Source organism: Ornithorhynchus anatinus, chromosome 20 (assembly GCF_004115215.2).
Source record: "Ornithorhynchus anatinus isolate Pmale09 chromosome 20, mOrnAna1.pri.v4, whole genome shotgun sequence".
Classification (NCBI taxonomy): domain Eukaryota; kingdom Metazoa; phylum Chordata; class Mammalia; order Monotremata; family Ornithorhynchidae; genus Ornithorhynchus; species Ornithorhynchus anatinus.
This window is the reverse complement of record NC_041747.1, coordinates 19928539-19950792: the sequence shown is the minus strand read 5'-3', so window position 1 is coordinate 19950792 and position 22254 is coordinate 19928539. Positions and strand designations below refer to the sequence as shown.

Here is a 22254-nt window from a genome sequence, read left to right as displayed (position 1 = left end):
TGCCACCATGAGTAATAATAATAATAATGTTGGTATCTATTAAGCGCTTACTTTGTGCAGAGCACTGTTCTAAGCGCTGGGGTAGATACAGGGAAATCAGGTTGTCCCAAGAGGGGCTCACAGTCTTCCTCCCCATTTTACAGATGAGGTAACTGAGGCTCAGAGAAGTGAAATGACTTGCCCACAGTCACACAGCTGACAAGTGGCAGAGCCGGGATTCGAACCCATGATCTCTGACTCCCAAGCCCATGTTCTTTCCACAGAACCAAGAACTCCATTTTGGAAAAACCCCACTTAGAAATAGGAAATTGAAACTCGAAAACACACTGCTCCATTTTGGAGGATCAGATAGTTGCTATAAAGAAACAGAGGGTATTTGAATAAGCTTTATGTTCAATGAGCCTCTTGCTAAGGGTGACTAGAAATGCTATTTTATGTCATTTCAAAGCCATCACAGCTTTGGGTACCAGATTTTTCTACTCCTCCTCATATGAACATTGGACTCAAGGGATCTTCTGCTTATCTGGAGTAATGGTCTTCAAGTCTTGGGTTTTTTTTTGTGTGTGTGTGCGTTTTTGTTTTTTTAAAGCAGTATTTGTTAAACATTTACAATGGGCCAGGCACCATAATCACTACTGGGGTAGATAATAGATAATTGTGTGGGACACAGTTCCTGTCCCACTTAAGGCTCACAGTCATACCCCGTTTTACAGATGAGGTAACTGCAGCACAGAGAAGTTAAGTGACTCGCCCGAAGTCACACAGCAGAAAAATGGCACAGTCGGGATTAGATTTTTAGGGATGGAGGCTACACAACCCCCCTCAGGAAACTGTTCCAATGTTTTATCATTTTGACAGTTCTCAGTAATGCTCAACAAAAGCCCCTTCTGCTACATGTTAAACTCATTTCCCCTCATTTAAACACAGTTTAACTCATTTCCCCTCTGAAGACATAGAAAGCAACTGGTTTATATATATATAAACTGCTTTATATATATATAAAACTCCTTAAAAAAGCCATTCCCTCAGCAATTTACTCCTGCATCATTCAAGCACTGTACTAAGCACTTAGGAGGGTACCATATAACAACAGACACGCAACAAGCAGGACCGAGATACGATCTAGGAGAATCCCGGTCCCTTCCCATGCCCCTGCGATTTTCAAAGCCTCTTCCCCTCCCCATACCCCTTGTTCCCAGCACTTCAAAACAACAACAATAATAATAATAGTATTTCATAAGCACTTAATATATGTCAAGCACTCTTCTAAGTGCTAAGGGAGATCCCAGATAATCAGGTTGGACGCAGTCCCATCCCACACGGGGCTCACAGTCTTACTCCCCATTTTATAGATGAGGTAACTGAGGCCCAGAGAAGTGAAGTGACTTCCTCAAGGTCACACAGAAGCCAAGGGGCCGAACTGGGATTAGAACCGAGGTGTTTCTGGCTTCCATGGTCTATCCAGTTGGCCATGCTTCACCTTCCCAGTCTGCGGCCTTGCCCCTCCACCCTAGCCAAAGCCATGGGCTTGTGTGGGGAGGCAGCATCTGTCAGAAGGTGCCTATCCCACCTCTGTTCCATGGTTTGGGCCAGGAAGGAGAATAGGGGTTAGCAACTACACTGCCCACAGCGGCACTGGGATTAAAGTTCGAGCAAAGAAACATTTCTGAAGCATGGGGGGGGGGGTGTATGGAAATCTAGGAAAACAGGATAATGGGGCAGAGGGAGGTGGTGGAAAGGGATTTATGGGTTCACCTTTCCTTGCCCGTTGGGCTCAATCGTCACATAAAAGCTGGTTCTGGAAAAGGTCTTGAGTAACTACATATATCTCCAACATTCACAATATAATCGTATTTTCGAGGAATGAAACCAGCTTGAATGATGGAGTGAGCCTGTATTTTACAATGGTGGAAACTACAAGGGTTTTATTAGAGATAACGGGACTCATCTTCTGTATTAACAATAAAAGAGAACTGGAACAATTCAGAGCAGCTCAAGAGGCTGTTTCATCTAGGAAAACTTCACCGGCAGTGTCGGAAGGGTTTTATCTGGCCCGATGTTTCTCTTTCAGTGTAAACTGGTGCACAAAGTCTTGGTCAGCATCAGTCATAACTTAAAAAGAAACCACGTAAAAATCGGCTTGCGTCCATTTCTGATATCATCATTCAACCACGTTGTTGACTAAGTGCCTGTGTTCAGAGCCCCGCACTAACCACAAGCAGAAAAAGCGGTGTGTTGCTGTAATCCCCTATTTAATACTGCATTCAATCTCTCGTGCGATCAGCTAATCAATCAGTGGCATTTATAGGGCATTTACTATGTGCAGAGCACTGTCCTAAGCGCTTGGAAGAAATCAAAAGAGTTGGGGAATATGTGCACTGTCCTCAATGGGCTTACAGTCTGGGGGGGGAATGCAATGTAATGCAGAGATTTCCCTGGAAAAAACCCCTAGCAGATATCCAAGTAAAGCCCACAAAGAACATAAATATGAGCCAAAGGAAAATAGCAGGGAACGAGAGAGGGCAACCAAACGGTTCCCAAGCAACTGTTACCACGGAAGACTTGGTACTTTTCCTGATTTTCCTACAAAACACAGACTGTAAAATGAGGTTATGGAGTCTTATGCTGCTCTGCATTTTACCTCAGCAGAAAGGGAAATGGAGCTCAGAATATGAGCTATTTGAGATGGAACAAAAAGTTACTTATTCTAAGATGAAGGTGAATTTGGTGGATTTTTATGCTTTTGGGATGCCAAATAAGTGATTTTTATGTATGATGTGTGTAACATGCATATAACACATGCAAATGTGACTATATTGGGTTTTTTTTTTCTATTCTAGATTCAGGAGAAAAAAATCTTAATCAGAAATTGCCCTATTTTTAAATTGAAACAGTTTCTTGGGGGGCATATTGCTATACCTTCCAGTCTGTAAGCGCTTTGTGGGCAGGGAATGTGTCTGTTTATTGTTACCTCATACCCTCCCAAGCACTTAGTACAGTGCTCTGCACACAGTAAGTGTTCAATAAACAGATTGAATGAACGAATGAATACCCTTGAAGCAGAAAGGGGACTTTAATACAAGTGTAACTTAATCATGCGCCGTATTGTAATCGGGGAAACACAAAGTAAATGAAATAAGGGGATAAAGATTGGCAGAGCAGAGAATAAACATTGTCCTTATTTCTGAGGCATTACTTTATGTTTGCAATCTTCTCCACACAGCTGGTAACAAGGCTCTATTATGCCACTGAAAGAGCAGCATTAGAGAACTGTCAGAATGGGTTAACAGATTTGTGACTAGAAAAATACTGAGTCATTTCTATCACCAAAAATATGTACTGATTACCTACTGTATATTATATGAATACCGCGCTAGACACCTAGAGACCTATAAAAGTATTTTTTGCTTAGTATCATGATATTTATTAAATGCTTACTCTGTCCTGGAGCAGATAGGACAATTATAAATATAAGGCATTATCCCTCCCCACAAAGAGTTTACAATCTAAAGGAAACCTAAGTTGTCATACAGTGTCCCCATCTGAGGCTACGAGGCCAGGGTTAAAATCCAGTTTAAGGATGTTACTATATAATTCCAAGGAAAAAGTTCCTCTTAACATCAGTGTTTTAACTTCCCCCCAAAAAACCAAGGCCCTTACTGCTTCATATCATCGATCCACGTGGCACGGCATTCTGTTTTCAACAATGAGAAAGCGGTGTGGTCTAGTAGATAGAGCATGGGACTGGGAGTGAGAGGACCTGGGTTCTAATCCTGTGACTCCACCACTTGTCCGCTGTATGACCTTGGGCAAGTCACCGAACCTCTCTCAGCCTCAAATCACCTCATCTGTAAAACGGCGATTCAGACTGTCAGCCCCAAGTGGGAATCGACCGTGTGCGCAACCTGATTAGGTAGGATATGCCAGTGCTTAGTACAGTGCCTGGCACAGAGTGATTTCTTAAGAAATACCACAGAAAAAACAAAAATTAAAAGTGACCAGAGGATACTGCAGGAATTTGGCAATCATCTTAAATGTTGAAGGATATATTAGCTAACATCCAAATCATTCCCTCTACTCCCCAACTTTCTCTCAAGCACCTATTATTTACCACTAGTCCATAAATAAGACTTGTTCAAGAAGTTTGCAATCTAATGCAAAAGACAAGAACATTATAAATGTGTAAAAAACATGAATGCACAATGCCAGAGGGAGTGCAAAATACAGAAAAATCTATTAAAAACATGTCTTTAAATGCTGGATGTGACTACATGTTAATGGTGTGATTAAAATGGGAGGAAGAAGTCACCCGGTAAAGCTTTATGAACGAGGTGGGTTTTTAGCACATTCAGAATTTCCTCACACTCACCTCTTTGCTCCATACAGCTGCTATTCTCCAACCTGCTGTCTTCATTCCTCCCAAACCAACTTTCCAACTGGACTTCTAGACCATAAGCTCATCCTCTGGACTGTAAACCTATTGTGGGCAGGGAGAAAGAGGGGCTGTGTCAAACCCAATTTGCTTGTATCCACCATAGATCTTGGTACAGTGCTTGGCACAAAGTACTTAATACTATTATTATCATCAATACTACTTGGGAGAATACAGTTCATGAGTGTTGGTAGACACATTCCCTGCTCTCAAATAATTTAGAATATAATGAGGGAGACACACATTAAAGTGAATGTCAGATAGGGGAAGCATCGGAGCATGGACGTAAATGCTGTGGTGTTGGGGGTGGGAGTTTTAATTTGAAATGAGTGTCAATGGAAAACACTTAAGACACTAAAAGAAGGATTGATGTCAAATCAATCAATAGTATTTATTGAGCACTCACTTGTGCAGAGCACTGTACTAAGTGCTTGGGAAATAACGATACAACAGAATCGATAGACATTCCCTGCCCACGAGGAGCATAAAATCTAGAGGAGGAATCAGATCAACAGTGGAGAAAGGTGAGTCTTGCTACTGGGTAGAGAGTGGGGTGCAGTAAAGGCTAGAGGCAGGAAGACAGGAAAGAAGGTAAATGCAATAATCTAAACACTAAATTGGGATTTGAATAACACCGTGGCTATAGGGATGGAGAGAAAGCAGCCAGATCTTTCTCAAGAGTGAGCTAAATGCTTTCCATTCTCAAAGTAGTTTAGTTGTCTTTGTTTTTTTAAATAGTATTTGTTAAGCGCTTACTAAGTTCCAGGCACTGGACTAAGCCCTTGGGTAGATACAGGTCAATCAGAGTGGACACGGTCCATGTCCCACGTGGGGCTCACAATAATCCCCATTTTACAGATGAGGTAACTGAGGCACAGAAAAGATAAGTGACTTGTCCAAGGTCACACAGCAGAGAAGTGGTGGAGCCGGGATTAGAACCCAGAGCCTTTTGACTCCCAGGCCCACGCTCTATGCACCAGGCCACGGTTCTTCCTGTTGAGTGGATTTTTACATCTTTTATGTTCAGTAATTCAATCTTCCCCAGATATTATCCTATTATTCCCCACTGTTCCTGCTGAGATTTTTTTAAAAACTTGAACTGCCCTATATGAAAAAATCAGGGAGCTTCCCTTTAAACAATTCATCATCATCATGTAAGTGAATAACAGGCTGTTCTTTGTAAGGCAAAGAACTAGCTGTGACCCAGTTTTAATAATCCAACATCAGGGGTTGCGGGGGACTAATTTCACAGGTGAGAAGATTTCCTTACCACTGACCTAACACGCCATTCACTCTGTCTCTTGGTCGGGGGAAATCAGGCCATTTCTGTCATACTAGAATTTGAATGTTTTACCCAAAATAAATCTTTACTCAGATGAAGCCTGGATCACTGTCAAATGTTGCGACCCTATGGATAAACCTTTCAGCGGAGATATGGATTTCTCTAGGACTCGATCATTCTGGTTTTAAGCCCAGCATATGCTAAAAGAAAGGTATCAGAAAACCAAAAATAAGAGATTAATGGAAAGATATTCCTGAGGGATGTGTACACTTGAAGATGATAAGCAGATATGATGATATGGTGGCCGTAAACACCGCAAATCTGGGTCTCACAGCCATTAAGTGAAGTTCTTGATCAGTGATTCCTCTTCCCAAAGAATTCTTCCATCCCAAACACTCTTTACAAAGTGTCTCAGAAACATGGAAAGGAACTAGATCCTCTTCCAAAAGAAAGGAACAAATTGGTGTATTTGGGGGTTTCCGAGAATTCTCCATCAACCCAGTCATCCCTAGTACCGATATATTTAAATACATCCTCAGTAATTTGATCTCAATTCACTCCATTGTTTATTCTGATACTTCACTCATGCTTATTCTTTCCATTACCTATCTGATCCTTGTTCTATCCTGCATATTAGATTATAAATTCCTTGTGAGCAGTGTTTTGTTCTCCAAAGATGCTTGATAAATACTCTGTGGTGATTGATGTACTTGGTTGCGGTCACGGAACGTTTCTTTTATACTGTACTCACCCACGTGTTTGGTACAGTGCTCCGCACATAGTAAGCCCTCAGTAAATACCATTGATCGATATACTTTACCCTTAAACGATGGCTGCAAAGAAAAGCAAGCGAATGATAAAGAATACAGATCACGAACCGAGTTTGAATTTTGTGTCGAAGATGATGATTCGGGGCCAGGAGTGAGGCTTTTTTTGCCCAGCCCTCAAGTCTATGCTCTGCACATTATCAGTGGTATTTATTGAGTGCTTGTGAGCAGTGCCCTGTACTAAGCCTTTGAGAGAGCACAGTATAACAGAGTTGGCAGGGAAGGAGTGTGGCCTAGTGGAAAGAGCACGGGCCTGGTAGTCAGAGGACACGAGTTCTAACCAGGGTTCGGCCACGTGTCTGCTCTGTGACCTTGAGCAAGTCGCTGCCCTTATCGGGCTTCAGTTCTCTCATCTGGAAAACGGGGATTAAGACTGTGAGCCCTATATGGGACAGGGACTGTGTCCGACCCGGCCATCTTGTAGCTACCCTAGTGCTTAGAACAGTGCTTGGCGTATAGAAGGTGCTTAAATATCACGATTATTATCATTACCATTATTAGTTCCCTGCCCTCAACGGTCTTACAATCTAGAGAGACAGTAAGCATTTAATAAATGCTATTACTAGCACTAGCAGTAATAATAGTATTTGTTAAGTGTTCACTAGGTGCCAAGCACTGAGCACTGGGGCCAATACAAGCAAATCGGGTTGGACACGATCCCTGTCCCACATGGGGCTCACAGTCTCAATCCCCATTTTAAAGATGAGGTAACTGAGGCCCAGAGAAGTGAAGTGACTTGCCTAAGGTCATACAGGTCAATGGTATTTATTGAACGCTTACTGTATTTTGAGCACTGTACTACACACTTGAGAGAGTACAATAGAGAAGGTAGACCCAATCCCCGCCTTTAAGGAGTTTACAGTCTCGTGGATTTGGGCAGAAATAACCTGGATCCCAGCCCCTCAAGTTGCCCTGGGGCAACTAAACAGTAGAGAACGGGCACAGGTCCGCGGGCCAGTGAATGCCCACTGGCCGGCCACCTGCTCCCTCTAGACCATAAGCTCATCCTCTAGTCTGTGAGCTCATTTTGGGCAGGAACTGTGTCTACTAATTCTGCTACATTATGCTCTCCCAAGCGCTTAATACAGTGTTCCTCACATAGTAAGTGCTCAATAAATGCCTTTGAATGAGTGATTGATCCCAGAGGCTAGGAAACAGATGGAACATAAACCTAGAGCTCATCTTTCCTCTCCTGGGTGGTTCTAATCCTCCCCCCCGCCCCGCTAGTTTTGCCGTAGGGTTGAGCTGGAATGCTGGAGGGCGGGGTGAATGCTATATAAACATTTAGGGAGTCAGGGATGCAGAATCGTAAACTTTATCTTGGAATCATGTGTTTCTCCCTGGGTAGGGTTCAAAGGTGTTTTCCTACAGCTTCGTCCACTGGTCCCAGCTTAGTGGAAGACGATATTCTCTCGGGCCACGGACTTTCCGCTCCGATGGAGATGTAAAAAGCGCGTGTTTACCAAATTGCCTGAAAGCACTTGATGATTTCAAAAAATTGGGCTTCAAGAACGTATTCGTAGAAGTTGAATGTCCTTGCTCGCTTCGAGTGAACTCAACTGGCAATCGCTTGGGCCTCACAGATAAGGAATGGAGTGCTTAAACTAATGGACTCAGAGACGGGTGATGTCAGTTCATCCACTTTTTTGCAGAGTCCAATCCTACTTTCATAGTGTTCCCTTAAAAAAATGTTTATTTTGGAGTTCAACAAACTAGAGCCTTGGCTGTACTGAATTTTAAATGTTCTCATTTTATTTGTAGGCATAAAAGCTTTCTGAACCAAACAGGACACCTACCCAGAAGGAAGCAGAAATTATCGGGGGATAAATGAATTAAACACTCCCTTAATTTAAGCCGGTTTCTTCTACATCCCCCCAGTCGTTCTTACTTGCTTTGCCTAAGTATAATGTCATGCTGATACTGAAAGGTCACTCTTTCAGTAGACTGAAACACTGTATCAATAAATATTTCTTCAGGTAAAAAACTGCTTGCTCATGAAAGGCAGTGTGGACTAGTGGGAACCGCCCGGGGCCTGGGGGTCAGAGGAGCTGGGTTCTAATCCTGACACCATCATTTGCCTGCTGTGTGACTTTAGGCAAGTCATTTAACTTCTCTGGACCTCAATTTCTTCATTTCTAAGATGGGGATTCAGTACCTGATCTCTCTCCCCTTAAACTGTGAGTCCCATGTACAACAGAAACTGTGTCCAACCCGATAATCTTTGATCTATCCCCTTAGTAATGTTATTCTTATTATTTAAAAATTGAACTGGGTAGAGAAATCGAAGGATAGGTTCTATTTCCATTACACTGTAAGCTTCATTTTATGGGGGTTTTTTTTGGTTGTTCTTAATCCTAGCATTATCTATTTCCAAAGAATCACTTGCACAATTACTAAGAGAGACTTAATTGCTAAGTGCTTGGCTATGCTATGAGACTATGTCCAGTTTTCTCAGCTAAAGATTTCAGAAGGTTCTACTGCTTCCATTTCATGGTGGGAGGAATTTTTTCCCTTTCAAAATCAGATTTATTTTTTTTTAGTGAACACAAGCTCAATACCGACCTTGCATTCTCCTAGGTTAATTAGAAGACTATTCTAAAGTCCATGACTCCAGGATTACAAAATACCGCCTAATCTATTCGTGGTAACTATTGTCAGGTTCTGGTAGACACAACTGCTATTGGACGTCAACAGCAGCAGAACAGTTGTCATATTGATCATGATAAGAAGCACTGATTATAATAATATTTGTTAAGTGCTTACTTTGTGCCAAACCCCGGGGTCGACACAGTGCAGTCAGGTCAGACACAGTCCCTGTCTCAAATGGAGTTTACAGAAGGAGGGGAAACAGGTATTTTATACCTATTTTACAGAGGGGAAACTGAGCCATAGAGAGATTAGTGACTTGCCCAACGTCATCTAGCAGGCGAGTGGCAGAGTCGGAAAAAGAACCTCGGTCTCCTGACACCCAGGCTTGTGCTCTTTCCAGTAGATCCCGCTAATCCACACAGCAGCCCCAACCAGATAATGCACTCACAGACCCATCTCCTTTTCGCCATTACATCTGAGCTTTCTGAGCCTGCCAGGCCAGATTCGTAACCGAGCCCTCCGCCCGATTCTCCGCTTTCTGACCGATTGTCCACACTTTCCCCCCCGACCTGAACACCCTCCTTTCTCAGCATGGCTTTAGTGAACACAGCACGTGCCCGGAAATCAGAAGGATATGGGTTCTAATCCCAGCTCCTCCACTTGTCTGCTTCGTGACCTTGAGCAAGTCACTTCACTTCTCCGTGCCTCGGTGACCTCCTCTGTCAAATGGGGATTAGGACCGTGAGCCCCATGTGGGACACGGGCCGCGTCCAACCTGATTAGTACGGCGTCTGCACTTAGTGAGCGCTAAACAAATACCATAAAAAGAACTAATGATTCTGAGAGGTCTGTTCGGAATTTTCGGTTTCGCCATCAGAAAAAAAAGATTTAGCTTTTCAAGTGCAGTTAGAAGTGGACCTAAGAAATTCATTCCACTTAGATTAGTGACTGGCAAGAGAATTCAAAGGTGTCTATGAAGCAGCAGCTTCTTTCCCATTCTGATAGCAGTAATAGAATAGTTCAAGGACACTGTGATGGTTATTGTTCTTTTCATTATTACAGTTTTTAACATCTATCAAGCCCCACCAGTTATATATGTCCAACGCCACCATCTCTCCAAATAGAGGGCTTCATTAAATGTCTTGCAGTTGTATTCCCTGTGTCATTGCCTTCTCTGGGACAGGGTAATAGCTGTGAGATTAGTTTCAATTTGAGTTATATCATCAAATTAAAAGCTAGCCCCAGATCATTTCTACCCAAGTTTACTACTTCGGTCTTCAGTTGGAAGACACTGCTTCATATGAAATGGAAGATTATTAACTTGTCACTGTTTAGTAATAATAGCTCGAGCTAATATATGGCAGTTCTCATCTCACAGAATTCTTGTGTACTGCAGAAGCCAGTGTCCTTTAAAGGAACGAGGGGAAATTTCTTATCTGTCCCTAAATTGAAGACAGCTTCGATTTTTTTTTAAATCGAAGGTGCCACATGTGTTATTCCAAAGTCTGATCACTTTTTGAATGGACCTGAATTTCTCTAGGGATTTTTTTTTTTTAAATGAACAGGAACACATCTGGGGCACGGTGGGAAGACTTCCTGCTTGAGACCTATTTGCTGGACTCTCGAGGGAAAGGGGAGGCAGCGTGTGCACGAATGGAAACGTATGCATACATGTTGATGGCTTTTCTTTTTGAAGACATAAGGGATGCATGAGCTTCAAAAGATTGTTGCTCAACCAACAATCCGCACCCCATTGGGAAGGGGCAAAGGCCACGGTCAGAGACGACGAGGCCAGGAGTCAGGAGACCTGGGTTCTAATCCAGACTTCATCACTTGCTGGCTCAGAGACCCTGGGCAAATCATTTCACTTCTCTGTTCCTCAGTTTTCTCATCTGTAAAATGGGAACTTAATATCAATCTTCCCAGCCACTTAGATTGTGAGACCCGTTAGGATAGGGACTGTTTCTGGTAGGTAATAAGAGCTTAATACTATTATTATTCCTAATTTTTTTAAAAAATAAAAACACAGCTGACTGTGGCTGCATTTGCCACTTGCTGCTCTTTTTGAGACGGCCTTTTGGTATCCTGGGCATCCCAAAATCTCCGCTTGAAGAAAGCAAACTGGTCCTGACTGCTCAAGCCAGTCTGGTGTCTGCTGGGGTCATCTCCAAATGTATCAAAAGGAGGAACACGCCTAGCAAAATCGGTGGTCCCCCCTGGTGATAGTGGGGTAAAAAATGCAAGCCGGGACAAGAGCAGAAAGGCTCAATTAAGGTCCTAGTTCTTTCCTTACCGAGGAAGTTGTCAGGAGAGGAGACGCACTTGTGACAGAGATGCAGGATGTTTCAGACCAATTTATAAACTAGGTGAAAAACAATTGCCAGGAGTGGATGGCATCCACGGAGCAGTTGTAGTCATAGTGGTCAGGAAAATGTGTCTATTGTTATATTGTACTCTTTCAAGCATTTAATATGGTGTTCTGCATACAGTAAACACTCAAATATATTTGAATAAATTAAATGAATAGTAGTGAACCACTGTGGCTCAGTACGAAGAGCACGGGCCTGGAGTTAGAGAACCTAAAGTCTAATCCCAGCTCTGCCTTTGCTGTGTGACCTTGGGCAAGCCACTTAACTTCTCTGGGCCTCTGTAAAATGGGGATTAAGACTGTGAGCCCCACGTGGGACAACCTGATTACTTTGTATCTACCCCAATGCTTAGAATAGTGTTTGGCACATGGTAAGCGCTTAAATATCACGATTATAATAATTATTATTATTAATTGAAATGCACTGTCTTTATTAAGCCCTTGGGAAGCACAACGAAAGCACAGGTTACTACCTTGCATGCAAGGGACTTGAATTCTGAAGGAACCCAAAGGTTACATTCCAAAACTAACAATATCTTGTGACCTAGCCTTACAAAAAGGCTACTGGGTAGGAAAACCGGCAACCTCCAGACCAACCCATCCAGAAGAAGGGATCCAGTGGGAACCCAGGAATTACTGACCAGGGCATCTCACTTCTTTGCCTGGCAAATTGGTGAAAAGTTCAAGTTCAGCGAACACTAAGACACAACCCGGTGGAGGAAAAACAGCATTTTTTTAGATGTACAACACCAAATCAGGATTAAGTTAATCCTCGTGCACTAAGAGCAGTACAATAAAAGAGTGGGGTTAGAAACTCCAGTCAGGATCCGCTTTCTAGCTCTGTTAAGGCCCCAGTAACCAGTTGCGCTATGAATCGGAAACGACGCGACGGCATTTGATAACAACAGCCAGGGCCAAATCAGATTTCCCAACAGGATGGTGGCCAAAGTTGATATTTGATCCACGGCACCAACGGGACCGAATAACAGAAGATACCAAAGCGGACGGAGGTTTACGGAATGACACTGGATACCATTCATTGAGATCTGAAATAGCAAATGAAAAGTCTGATCTCCTGACTATGAGAAGCCATACGTTTGGTCACAAGGCGACCTTAAATCTCTGCTTGAGGAAAGTGGCTGGAAAAAGGGGGTTAGGCTAAAATAACCACTGGTTTCTTTAAACAGACAGAAATCTATCACCAAAAGATAGATTTCTGATTGGGTTAAGGGGAGCAGACAGGTGAGCACAGCACGGGAAGCTAAACTAACTTCTTCCCCCAGCTCTCCCTGAGAAAAACTTCATCCTGCCCACAGGAGAGTGTTCTGCTTCCAGTGTTGGCAGAGATGCCAATCTCCTAGAATCTATCGACAGCATTTGGAAAGCACTTATGGTTAGGTGATAGTTAGCAGGTGGTTAGACATTGAAATATTTTAGTTCCAGCATTGACTTTAGCCACCTGGAAATCACCTAGAAATCATAGAGAAGCAGTTTGGCTCAGCGGAAAGAGCCCGGGTTTAGGAGCATAGGTCATGGGTTCTAATCCCGACTCCGCCGCTTGTCAGCTGTGTGACTTTAGGCAAGTCATGTCACTTCTCTGTGCCTCAGTTCCCTCAACTGGAAAATGGGGATGAAGACTGTGAGCCCCGCGTGGGACAACCTGATTACCCTGTATCTATCTCAGCGCTTAGAACAGTGCTCGGCACATAGGAAGCGCTTAATACCAACACGATGATGATAATGGACATTGATACTGGTTAATAAATACAACGTTAATCCACTGGTTTAAACAGTCGTATCTGAGTGCTTACACTCTGCAAAGCACTGAACAACATAACAGAGTTGGTAGACATATTCCACGCCCACAGCGAGCTTACAGTCTAGAGCGGGAGACAAACGTTGATATAAATAAATTACGCTTCCGCCCCTTTGCACTGGCTTTTAGAGTTCGCCCTGCGAGGGCTGTTTTGAAAGTATTTGGAAGAACACTGCTTGGGCTGGAACCTTGTCATCTAACAATAGCCATGATGGCTTTCTGAGGAATCTTCATGTTTCTCTCAGAGATCTGGCTCAGAACATTTTGACCTTGGCCTGGATCAAAGCAACAAATATTAAATCTGCAGATCTCTCTCCTCTCTGAGGCAGTGCCATCTCCCTGTTCTCCAGCACGAGGTACTCTTTGGGTTATTTCTTCCTGGACAGCTCTGTAAAAAGTTTATCATCGCCACAAATATAAAATCTCACCCTTCACCAGTTTTATATCTCTACCTTCTCTGCCTCAATATTTCCGTTCGAGTCCATTCCTTATCTTTTACAAGCCTTCGCACTTTGACGATTTATTACAAGTTTCACTTCAGTGTAGTTCCTTTGCGGGCTAGGTAGAATTGCCCCAGATTTTTTATGAGGGAAAATCTATGCAGAATATCCATTAGTTTGACTCAGCTATCAATCTTTGGTATTTACTGAGCACTTAGGGTTCGGTGCTATTTAGCAGGTGTTTAAACATTGAGATATTTAAGTTCCAGCCTTAACTTTAGCTATCTAGAAATCATAATGAAAATTGATAATGGATAATAGCGTTCATCATTTGGTTAATCAATCATATTAGAGTGCTTGCTGTGTGCGCAGCACTATACAACAGAATTGGTAGACGTACTCCATGCTCACAGTGAGCTTACAGCCTAGAGTGGGAGACGGACATTAATATAAATAAATTATGTGTATGTATATAAGTGCTGTGGGGTCGAGGGTGTGGTGAATACAAGGTGCAAATCTGCAAAGGGTGTTGCAGAAGAGGAAATGAGGATTTAGTCGGGGAACATTCCTGGAGGAGATGTGCTTTTAATAAGGTTTTGAAGGTGGGGAGAATGACTGTCGGATACGTTTCAATGGAGCGGAGGGGGAAGAAGCTAGTTTCTTCCTAGGGGTCAAGGAGTCCTATTATTAGCAGTAGTAGTATCGATGTCTGCCCTTTCTACAGTGAGCTCCTTGCGGGCAGGGGAATGTCACTATTTATTGTTGCATTGTACCTTCCCCAGCGCCTACTGCAGTGTTCTGCACATAGTGACGTCTCTGCAGCTAAACCCTCTTCTCCCCCCTTTCCCTCTGCTCCTCCCCCTCTCCCGTCCCATCCCCTCAGCATTGTACTCGTCCACTCAACTGTATATAGCTTCATCGCCCTATTTTGTTTAATGAGATGTACATCACCCTGATTCTATTTATTTGCTATTGTTTTAATGAGATGTTCTTCCCCTCGATTCTATTTATTGCCATTGTTCTTGTCTGTCCATCTCCCCCGATTAGACCGTAGGCCCATCAAAGGGCAGGGACTGTCTCTATCTGTTACCGATTTGTACATTCCAAGCGCTTAGTACAGTGCTCTGCACATAGTAAGCGCTCAATAAATACTATTGAATGAATGAATGAATTGGAGGGGAGGAAGTGGAGTCAGTGATGTAGATACCTCGCTCAAGGAGTTTTGAGAGGAATGGAAGGAGGGAGATGGGGTGATGACGAGAGGAAGTGATGTGGTCAAGGGAGGGATTTTTTTTAAGATGGGGAGACATAAGCATGTTTGAAAGCAGTGGGAAGAGGCCACTGGAGACTGAACACTTGAAGATGGCAAGCGGGAAGAGTAGAAAGAGAAGCAGCATTGCCTACTGGGAAGAGCACGGACCTGGGAGTCAGAGGCCATGAGTTCTAAAGCCAGCTCCGCCCCTTGCCTCCTGTGTGACCTTGGGCAACTCACAACTTCTCTAGGCCTCAATTCCCTCATCTGTAAAATGGGGATGAAGACTGAGAGTCCCCTTCTAGACTGTGAGCCCACTGTGAGCAGGGATTGCCTTTATTTGTTGCTGAATTGTACTTCCCAAGCGCTTAGTATAGCATAGGGTAAGCGCTTAATAAATACGATTGAATTAATGATTGAATGACTGTGAGGCCTATGTGATAGAGAGAAGATGGCAGAGTGGGTAGAGCACAGGCCTGGGAGGTAAGGGGTTCTAATCCTGACTCTGCCACTGGTCTTCTGTATGACCCTGGGCAGGTCACTTGACTTCTCTTTCCCTAAGTTACCTCATCTGTAAAATGGGGATTGAGACTGTGAACCCCACGTGGGACAGGGACTGTGCCCAACTCCATTTGCTTGTATCCACCCCAGCGCTTAGTACAGTGCCTGGCACATAATAAGCTTTTAACAAACACCATGACTGTCACTGCCGTTCTTGACAGAACAGATTTCCAGGTTGTGCTTGAAAATCTTCTAAGCCACGTCCGTCCTACCCTCGTGAGAAAACAATACTGCCAATATTCCTAAATGCTGATTCCTCTTCGGTTCCAACCACTGACGTTTTGAAGTCACTAGAGATTTCACCTTCAGACCCACATGTTAATAGATAATCGCTAGAGAAGCAGTATAGCCCAGGGTAAAGAGCACAGGGAATATGTCCGTTTATTGTTACGTCGTCCTCTCCCAAGTGCTTATTACAGTGCTGTTCGCACAGTAAGCGCTCAATAAGTACCGGTCCCAGCTCCGACCCTAGCCTGCTGAACTTGGACAAGTCACTCAACTTCCTGGTGTCTCAGTTTCCTCATCTATAAAATGGGGATTAAAATATCCATTCTCCTTCTCTCCTTTGGAACACCATCGGTACAGAGATTGTGTCTGAACTGACTGTATCTAGCAGAATGCTTGGCTGGAAACCACAACTATAATTATTAGCACGTTCTAGCTTACCGTTTAGAAAATAGACATGTTTGCTCATCTAGTCACATAAATATCTGCTGATAACTCACCACAACGTATTGGAAGACACTAATATTGATAGGTTTTCTTAATTAAGGAATCATCAACAAACAATCCTGACTTCTTCAGTCAAATTGATTTTACAGTATCCACTACAACCCACATCATCAACACTTTTAGCCCCCAAACCGTTTACTACTGATCACTTATTCTTTCTGATTCTGGTCTTATTTTTGGGGTTGTTAATTTCTGGAATAAACCCCGAGAATTACCTTTAACGTCTAATAATTCACAGGATATGCTTGAAGAGGACACAGCCCTTCAGACGTCCCTATTCTGTACTCTCCCTGGCCCAAAGTATAAAACTGTAAAATGGGGAATGCCTGTTCTTCCTCCTACCTAGACTGTGAGCCCCAGGGGTCAGGGTCTGTGTCCATCTTAATTAACTTGTAGATACCCCTGCGCTTAGAGCAGTGTTTGATGCATAGTAAATGCTTAAGTACCATTAAAAAAAGGTTACATTAATTTTTAGATGATCTCTAGGAAGCGACTATGTCTAAAGGTGCTTTTCTACTGATTATATTTGATCCCGGGTTTGAATCCCAGCTCTGCCACTTGTCAGCTGTGTGACTGTGGGCAAGTCACTTCACTTCTCAGTGACCTCATCTGTAAAATGGGGATGAAGACTGTGAGCCTCCCGTGGGACAACCTGATGACCCTGTATCTCCCCCAGCGCTTAGAACAGTGCTCTGCACCTAATAAGCGCTTAACAAATACCAACATTACTATTACATTATTATGTCAGGTAGAGAGAGGAATGAAGACTTTTGCCTTAAAGGTGTGGAAGCCCATCTTTCAACATAGACTGCTGAGGACTATTTCCTGAGGAACACAGCATGGTTTAGTAGCTAGAGCATAAGCCTGGGAATCAGAAGGACCTGGGTTCTAATTCTGGCTCTATCACCTGTCTGCTGGGTGTTCTTGGGCTTCGTGCCTCAGTCACCTCATCTGTAAAATGAGGTGACTGAGACCCCCCATGTGTGTCAGGGACTGTGTCCAATGCGCTTAGCTCGTATCTAGCCCATCGCTTAGTACAATGCCTGGCACGTAGTAAGTGTTCAACAAATACCATTAAAAAAAAGCTGGGCCCTCCTCATTTCAGTCATTTGTTCAGTCCCCAAGCAACTTTAACCATCGACCAAAGGGTGCTCCAAGACACCTCTTTCATGGATGGGGCAGGGCAAACATGGGGTGGAGTGATCCACCAATATTTCCTCGGTCCAGGCCCACAACATCCTTAATTTGGTGCAAATGCGAACAGGAGTTCAAAAATACCCAAAGCCGGGAAACAGAACTATCTTTTACTGCCAATTGATCATTTTCTTTTCACTCTGATTGATGTCATTTACTGTGTGTGAATTGTGTCCAGAGCCCTGCACTAAGCACTTAGGAAGTACAATACAGAAAAGTTGGTAGACACGTTCCCAACCAACAGAGAAGCTATAAGAACACTTTCCACTTGTTTAAACCATTAGAACACATTGAAATCAATCATTTAAAGTTCATTTGAGAAACCCGGTTACTCTGTTCCGCGTACACTTTTAGCAAGTTGATTTTGTCGTAGAAACTGCTATCTACCGTTAATTATCTTTGCGCTCAGTGTAACCACTTTTTAATAAGTTGCTCACTATTAAATGATCAGTAAGTTTAACAAAACTTTGATGTTTCTCTCTTCTTAATTTTCAGATTGTGAGTGTTGGAAAGCATGTTAAAGGCTACCATTACATTGTGGCAAACCTGGTAAGAACTTTTCTTCTACTTGAGTAAAAGCTGACAAAATAATTGAAATAAAAAGAATTTGTCTGTGCCCTGAGAATAACTCAAAAGAGAATGTTTCTACTCTATAAGCTCTGGAGGATTTGGCAGAAAGTAGAAGCAATTTTTTGTGGATTTCAATCACTGTCTGTTTATTAATACAGTCCATAACCCTATTTTGAAACAAATCAAGTTGATATTTGCCTCACTGACCTTTAAAAATTGTGTTACCAGTGTTCTCTTGAGGAAAAAATATCATTGGTTAAAGTAACTAGTAGCCTATGTTCTAAATGGCAGGGGATTCTTCCTCAGTAAAAATTGCCGACACGTTGAGAATGTTTCGAATTCTAATCCCGTCTCAACCAACGTGTCCCAGCTTCAGACACAGACGCTGATACTTTGGAACCAGATACTTAAATCCTGTCGCATAGGAGCAACCCATTAGGCAAAATTGTAAATAAACCCGCAAGATCTCTTGAATTTTCCTTTTAAAAGTCATCAGAGAGAGGAGTTTTCATTTCTATGGGAAGCAGCGATGTACAGTGGATAGAGTAGGCCTGGGAGTCAGGAGGTCATGTGTTCTAATCCCTGCTCCGCCACTTGTCTGCAAGTCACTTCCCTTCTCCGTGCCTCAGTTACCTCATCTGTAAATTAGAGATTGAGACTGTGAGCCCTACGCGGGATAGGGACTGTGTCGACCCCAATTTGCCCATTTCCACCTCAGTGCTTAGTACAGTGCCTGGCACATAGTAGGTGCTTAAATATCACGATTATTATTCTTTGTCTTGTAGGGTTTAACGTCCAGAATTTTCTTCTCTCGAAGCAAGACATTTAGGCAGGGAGCCTGTGGTGCTCGAAAGACTAGGAGTTTTATAAGGAAAGACTGAACTCAATCAGTGCTATTCGGGTGCTTATGTGTGCAAAGCACTGTACTAAGCACTTGGGAGAGTACGATACAACAGAGTTCAGTGCAGCTGTGTAGTCAATCGACTGTATTTACTGAGTGCTTACTGCGTGCATAACACTGTACTAAGCCCTTGAGAGAGTACAATGTAACGGAGACGGTAGACATGTCCCCTGCCCACAGTGAGTTTACAGTGTAGAGCTCACACTTTCTAGCTCTTCTCCTTGTCAGCTGTGTGACTGTGGGCAAGTCACTTCACTTCTCTGTGCCTCAGTTACCTCATCTGTAAAATGGGGATTAAGACTGTGAGCCCCACATGGGCCAACCTGATTCCCCTGTGTCTACCCCAGTGCCCTGCACATAGTAAGCGCTTAACAAATACCAACATTATTATTATTGTGTGCAGGGACACCATCTTACCCTCTAAGGAATATTAGCTCTTCAGTAAGAAAGGCATTTCCTCTGGGAAATGAAAACGTAATCTGGTATCAAATGTTCCAAGCAGATAGAAACAGGAAACAAGAGAGTTTTTATCATCTTTCCAATAATATATATATAATTTTGCAGTCAACCCATCTATCAGTCAGTAATTCAGCACTTACTGTGTGCAGAGCCCTGTACTAACAGGTCGGAAGAATACAGTGTAACAGAGTTGGTAGACATTCCCTCCCCACAGTGAGTTTACGGTCTAGAGCGGGAGAAAGACACAAATACAAATAAATTATGGAAATATAGATAAGCGCTGTCAGGATAAAACATTCTGTTTATTTAATGGTTGAGGGGTTTGGGTGGCCATTTAGATTTCTTTAAGCTGCATCCTGCATCAAATGGCTTTCGCTATTAATAGATAAAGCATATTATTTTCGCAGTATGTATTTTTTTAGCAGGACCTAAGTTATTCCATATCTTCTGCAATCCTTTGGGGGGTGTTGAATTCCTATAATCTAGAAATAGGAAAGATTAGGAGGGGTGTAGACTACCACGTAAAAAAAAAAATAATACACAGACAACCGAAGCCAATAAAAAAGCCTGTCGAAAAATGAAATCACTAAGATTTCCAAACCCAGACTCTGCCTTAAGCAGTTACAGATCAATTTTGTGTACTGACTTGAATAGCCCTGCTCACTTGGAAAGCTAAAGAGTTATTTTCCCCTCAGCTCTCAAACTCAAATATAGTAAATCTACTCCCCAAGTCTTCTATAAATTTAGGTATTGGCATTTAAAGTTAGTATAATAACTCTTCTTTCAAAATCAGTTTGGGAAGAAAAATGTATTAGGCTTCCCAGAAAATCGCTTTTCAGTTTACTGGTCCTAGTGACCAAAAATTGTTTTATGATAATCCTCGGTGGTTTAGTGGCATGTATTAGGTAATTCATGACTCTTTCTGAAAGCCCTAAAATGAGATTTTAAAACATTAATATTGAAAATGCCAAGGGACACCTTTACGCCACAAGGAGGAGGACAATCTTTCAAAACAATATAAGTAAAAAAGGAGGGCTATCTATGATTCTTTCAAAAGATCACTAAATGCATTCTTATGGAGCGGTATATATTGCGTGACAGAATATTTTTAGGGTTATCAGCATTCACAGATCGCTAGGTGCCTTCTAATGCATTTTTATCGAACGAAACAAAAAAATTAAAAATCCAGAACTTGTGGGTAAGAAAATTTCACCTTGACTCAGCCATGCCAAGGGATTTTGAGTGGGTTCTAAAGTGGTGTTCGACGAAAGTATTGCTACTCTCATTTCCGTCCTCTTAACTGGTGTGCTCAAGAAGATCATGTAAACTAAGGAGATGTTTAAGGTAAATAAGCTACATGAGGTTCTACAGACCTTATATTGTTATATTATATGTTGTACACTATATTTTTCTCTCCCAAGCACTTACTACAGTTCGAATACCGGCTCTGCCACTTGTCAGCTGTGTGACTGTGGGCAAGTCACTTCACTTCTCAGTGACCTCATCTGTCAAATGGGGATTAAGACTGTGAGCCTCACGTGGGACAATCTGAGTACCCTGTAACTCCCCCAGCGCTTAGAAAAGTGCTCTGCACATAGTAAGCGCTTAACAAATACCAACATTATTATTACAGTGCTTTGCACGCAGTAAGTGCTCAGTAAATATGCTTTAATGAATAGAGACCAAATCAAATAGTTTAACAATTCTTATTCCACATATAGGAGAATGAGAAGGCTACTGGCTCAGTGGAAAGAGCCTGGGCTTCGGAGTCAGAGGTCATGAGTTCGACTCCCGGCTCTGCCACTTGTCAGCTGCGTGACTGTGGGCGAGTCACTTAACTGCTCTGTGCCTCAGTTACCTCATCTGTAAAATGGGGATTAAGACTGTGAGCCCCACGTGGGACAACCTGATTCCCCTGTGTCTACCCCAGCGCTTAGAACAGTGCTCTGCACATAGTAAGCGCTTAACAAATACCACATTATTATTATTACCCTTCAGGGGCAGAGTCATGTCTAATTCCCAGTAATGTATTCTCTCCCTGTGCTTATTTCAGCGCTCTGCACAGAGTAAGAGTTCAATACATATTATTATTATTATTACTACTATCATAGAGGTGCCTAAGAGCAGTTAAGATCCGTTCCCAATGTGGGCTATTTCCTAGGATAGAACAGGGCTAGCGCCGATGCAAAAATCTAAAGTATAGGTAGGTGATTCACTTTAACTATTAATGCTCCTCCAATCACCTCCGCAAAGGCAGAACCACATTTAATGTGAAGGTCCCAGTGTTTCAGTCTCCCGCAATCTGCGGCTAAAACTATCCAAAGCTCCGAGGCCCCGAAATCATTGTTTCCATGGAAACCTCTGTCCTGTCCACATTCAGTCAATAGTCTATACAAAGTAATGAGAAAATTCTTCACCGAGAGGGAAAAATTGACTACAAAGCAGAGGGAGCTAGAACGAGTCAAACCGGTTACCGGTACTTCAAAATAGTTCCAAGGAGGAGTGAAATGAAGTGGTTTCCACTAATATTCAAATCCCCCATTTAGTCATTCCATCTATCTCAGTTTGAGGTGACCTGCAGTGGGAGCATGATAGTATACTTAAGGAGTCACTGATTGATTTGATGTTGGAAAAAAAGTTGTCTGATCAGTAAACTGTCCTTAGGCCACCATTCATTCAGTTGTATTTATTGAGCGCTTACTGTTGCAGAGCACTTTACTAAGCGCTTGGAAAGTACAGTAATAGAGAGAGACAATCCCGGCCCACAATGAGTTTACAGTCTGGAGGCACAGACACCGAGAGGTCTCTCAATTAAACAGATAAATTCTTCA

General features: G+C 42.7%; 1 protein-coding gene across 7 annotated transcripts in view; it reads left to right on the top strand.

Annotated features, from left to right (window-relative positions):
• The window catches only part of GRIA4 (glutamate ionotropic receptor AMPA type subunit 4), a 244609-nt gene that overhangs the window by 151895 nt on the left and 70460 nt on the right, over positions 1 to 22254 (top strand). For all 7 annotated transcript variants that reach the window (XM_029047881.2, XM_029047882.2, XM_029047884.2 and 4 more), the window contains exon 5: positions 17989 to 18042. In XM_029047881.2, coding sequence (XP_028903714.1) covers positions 17989 to 18042 — 54 coding nt within the window. The remainder of the gene's footprint in view (positions 1 to 17988; positions 18043 to 22254) is intronic.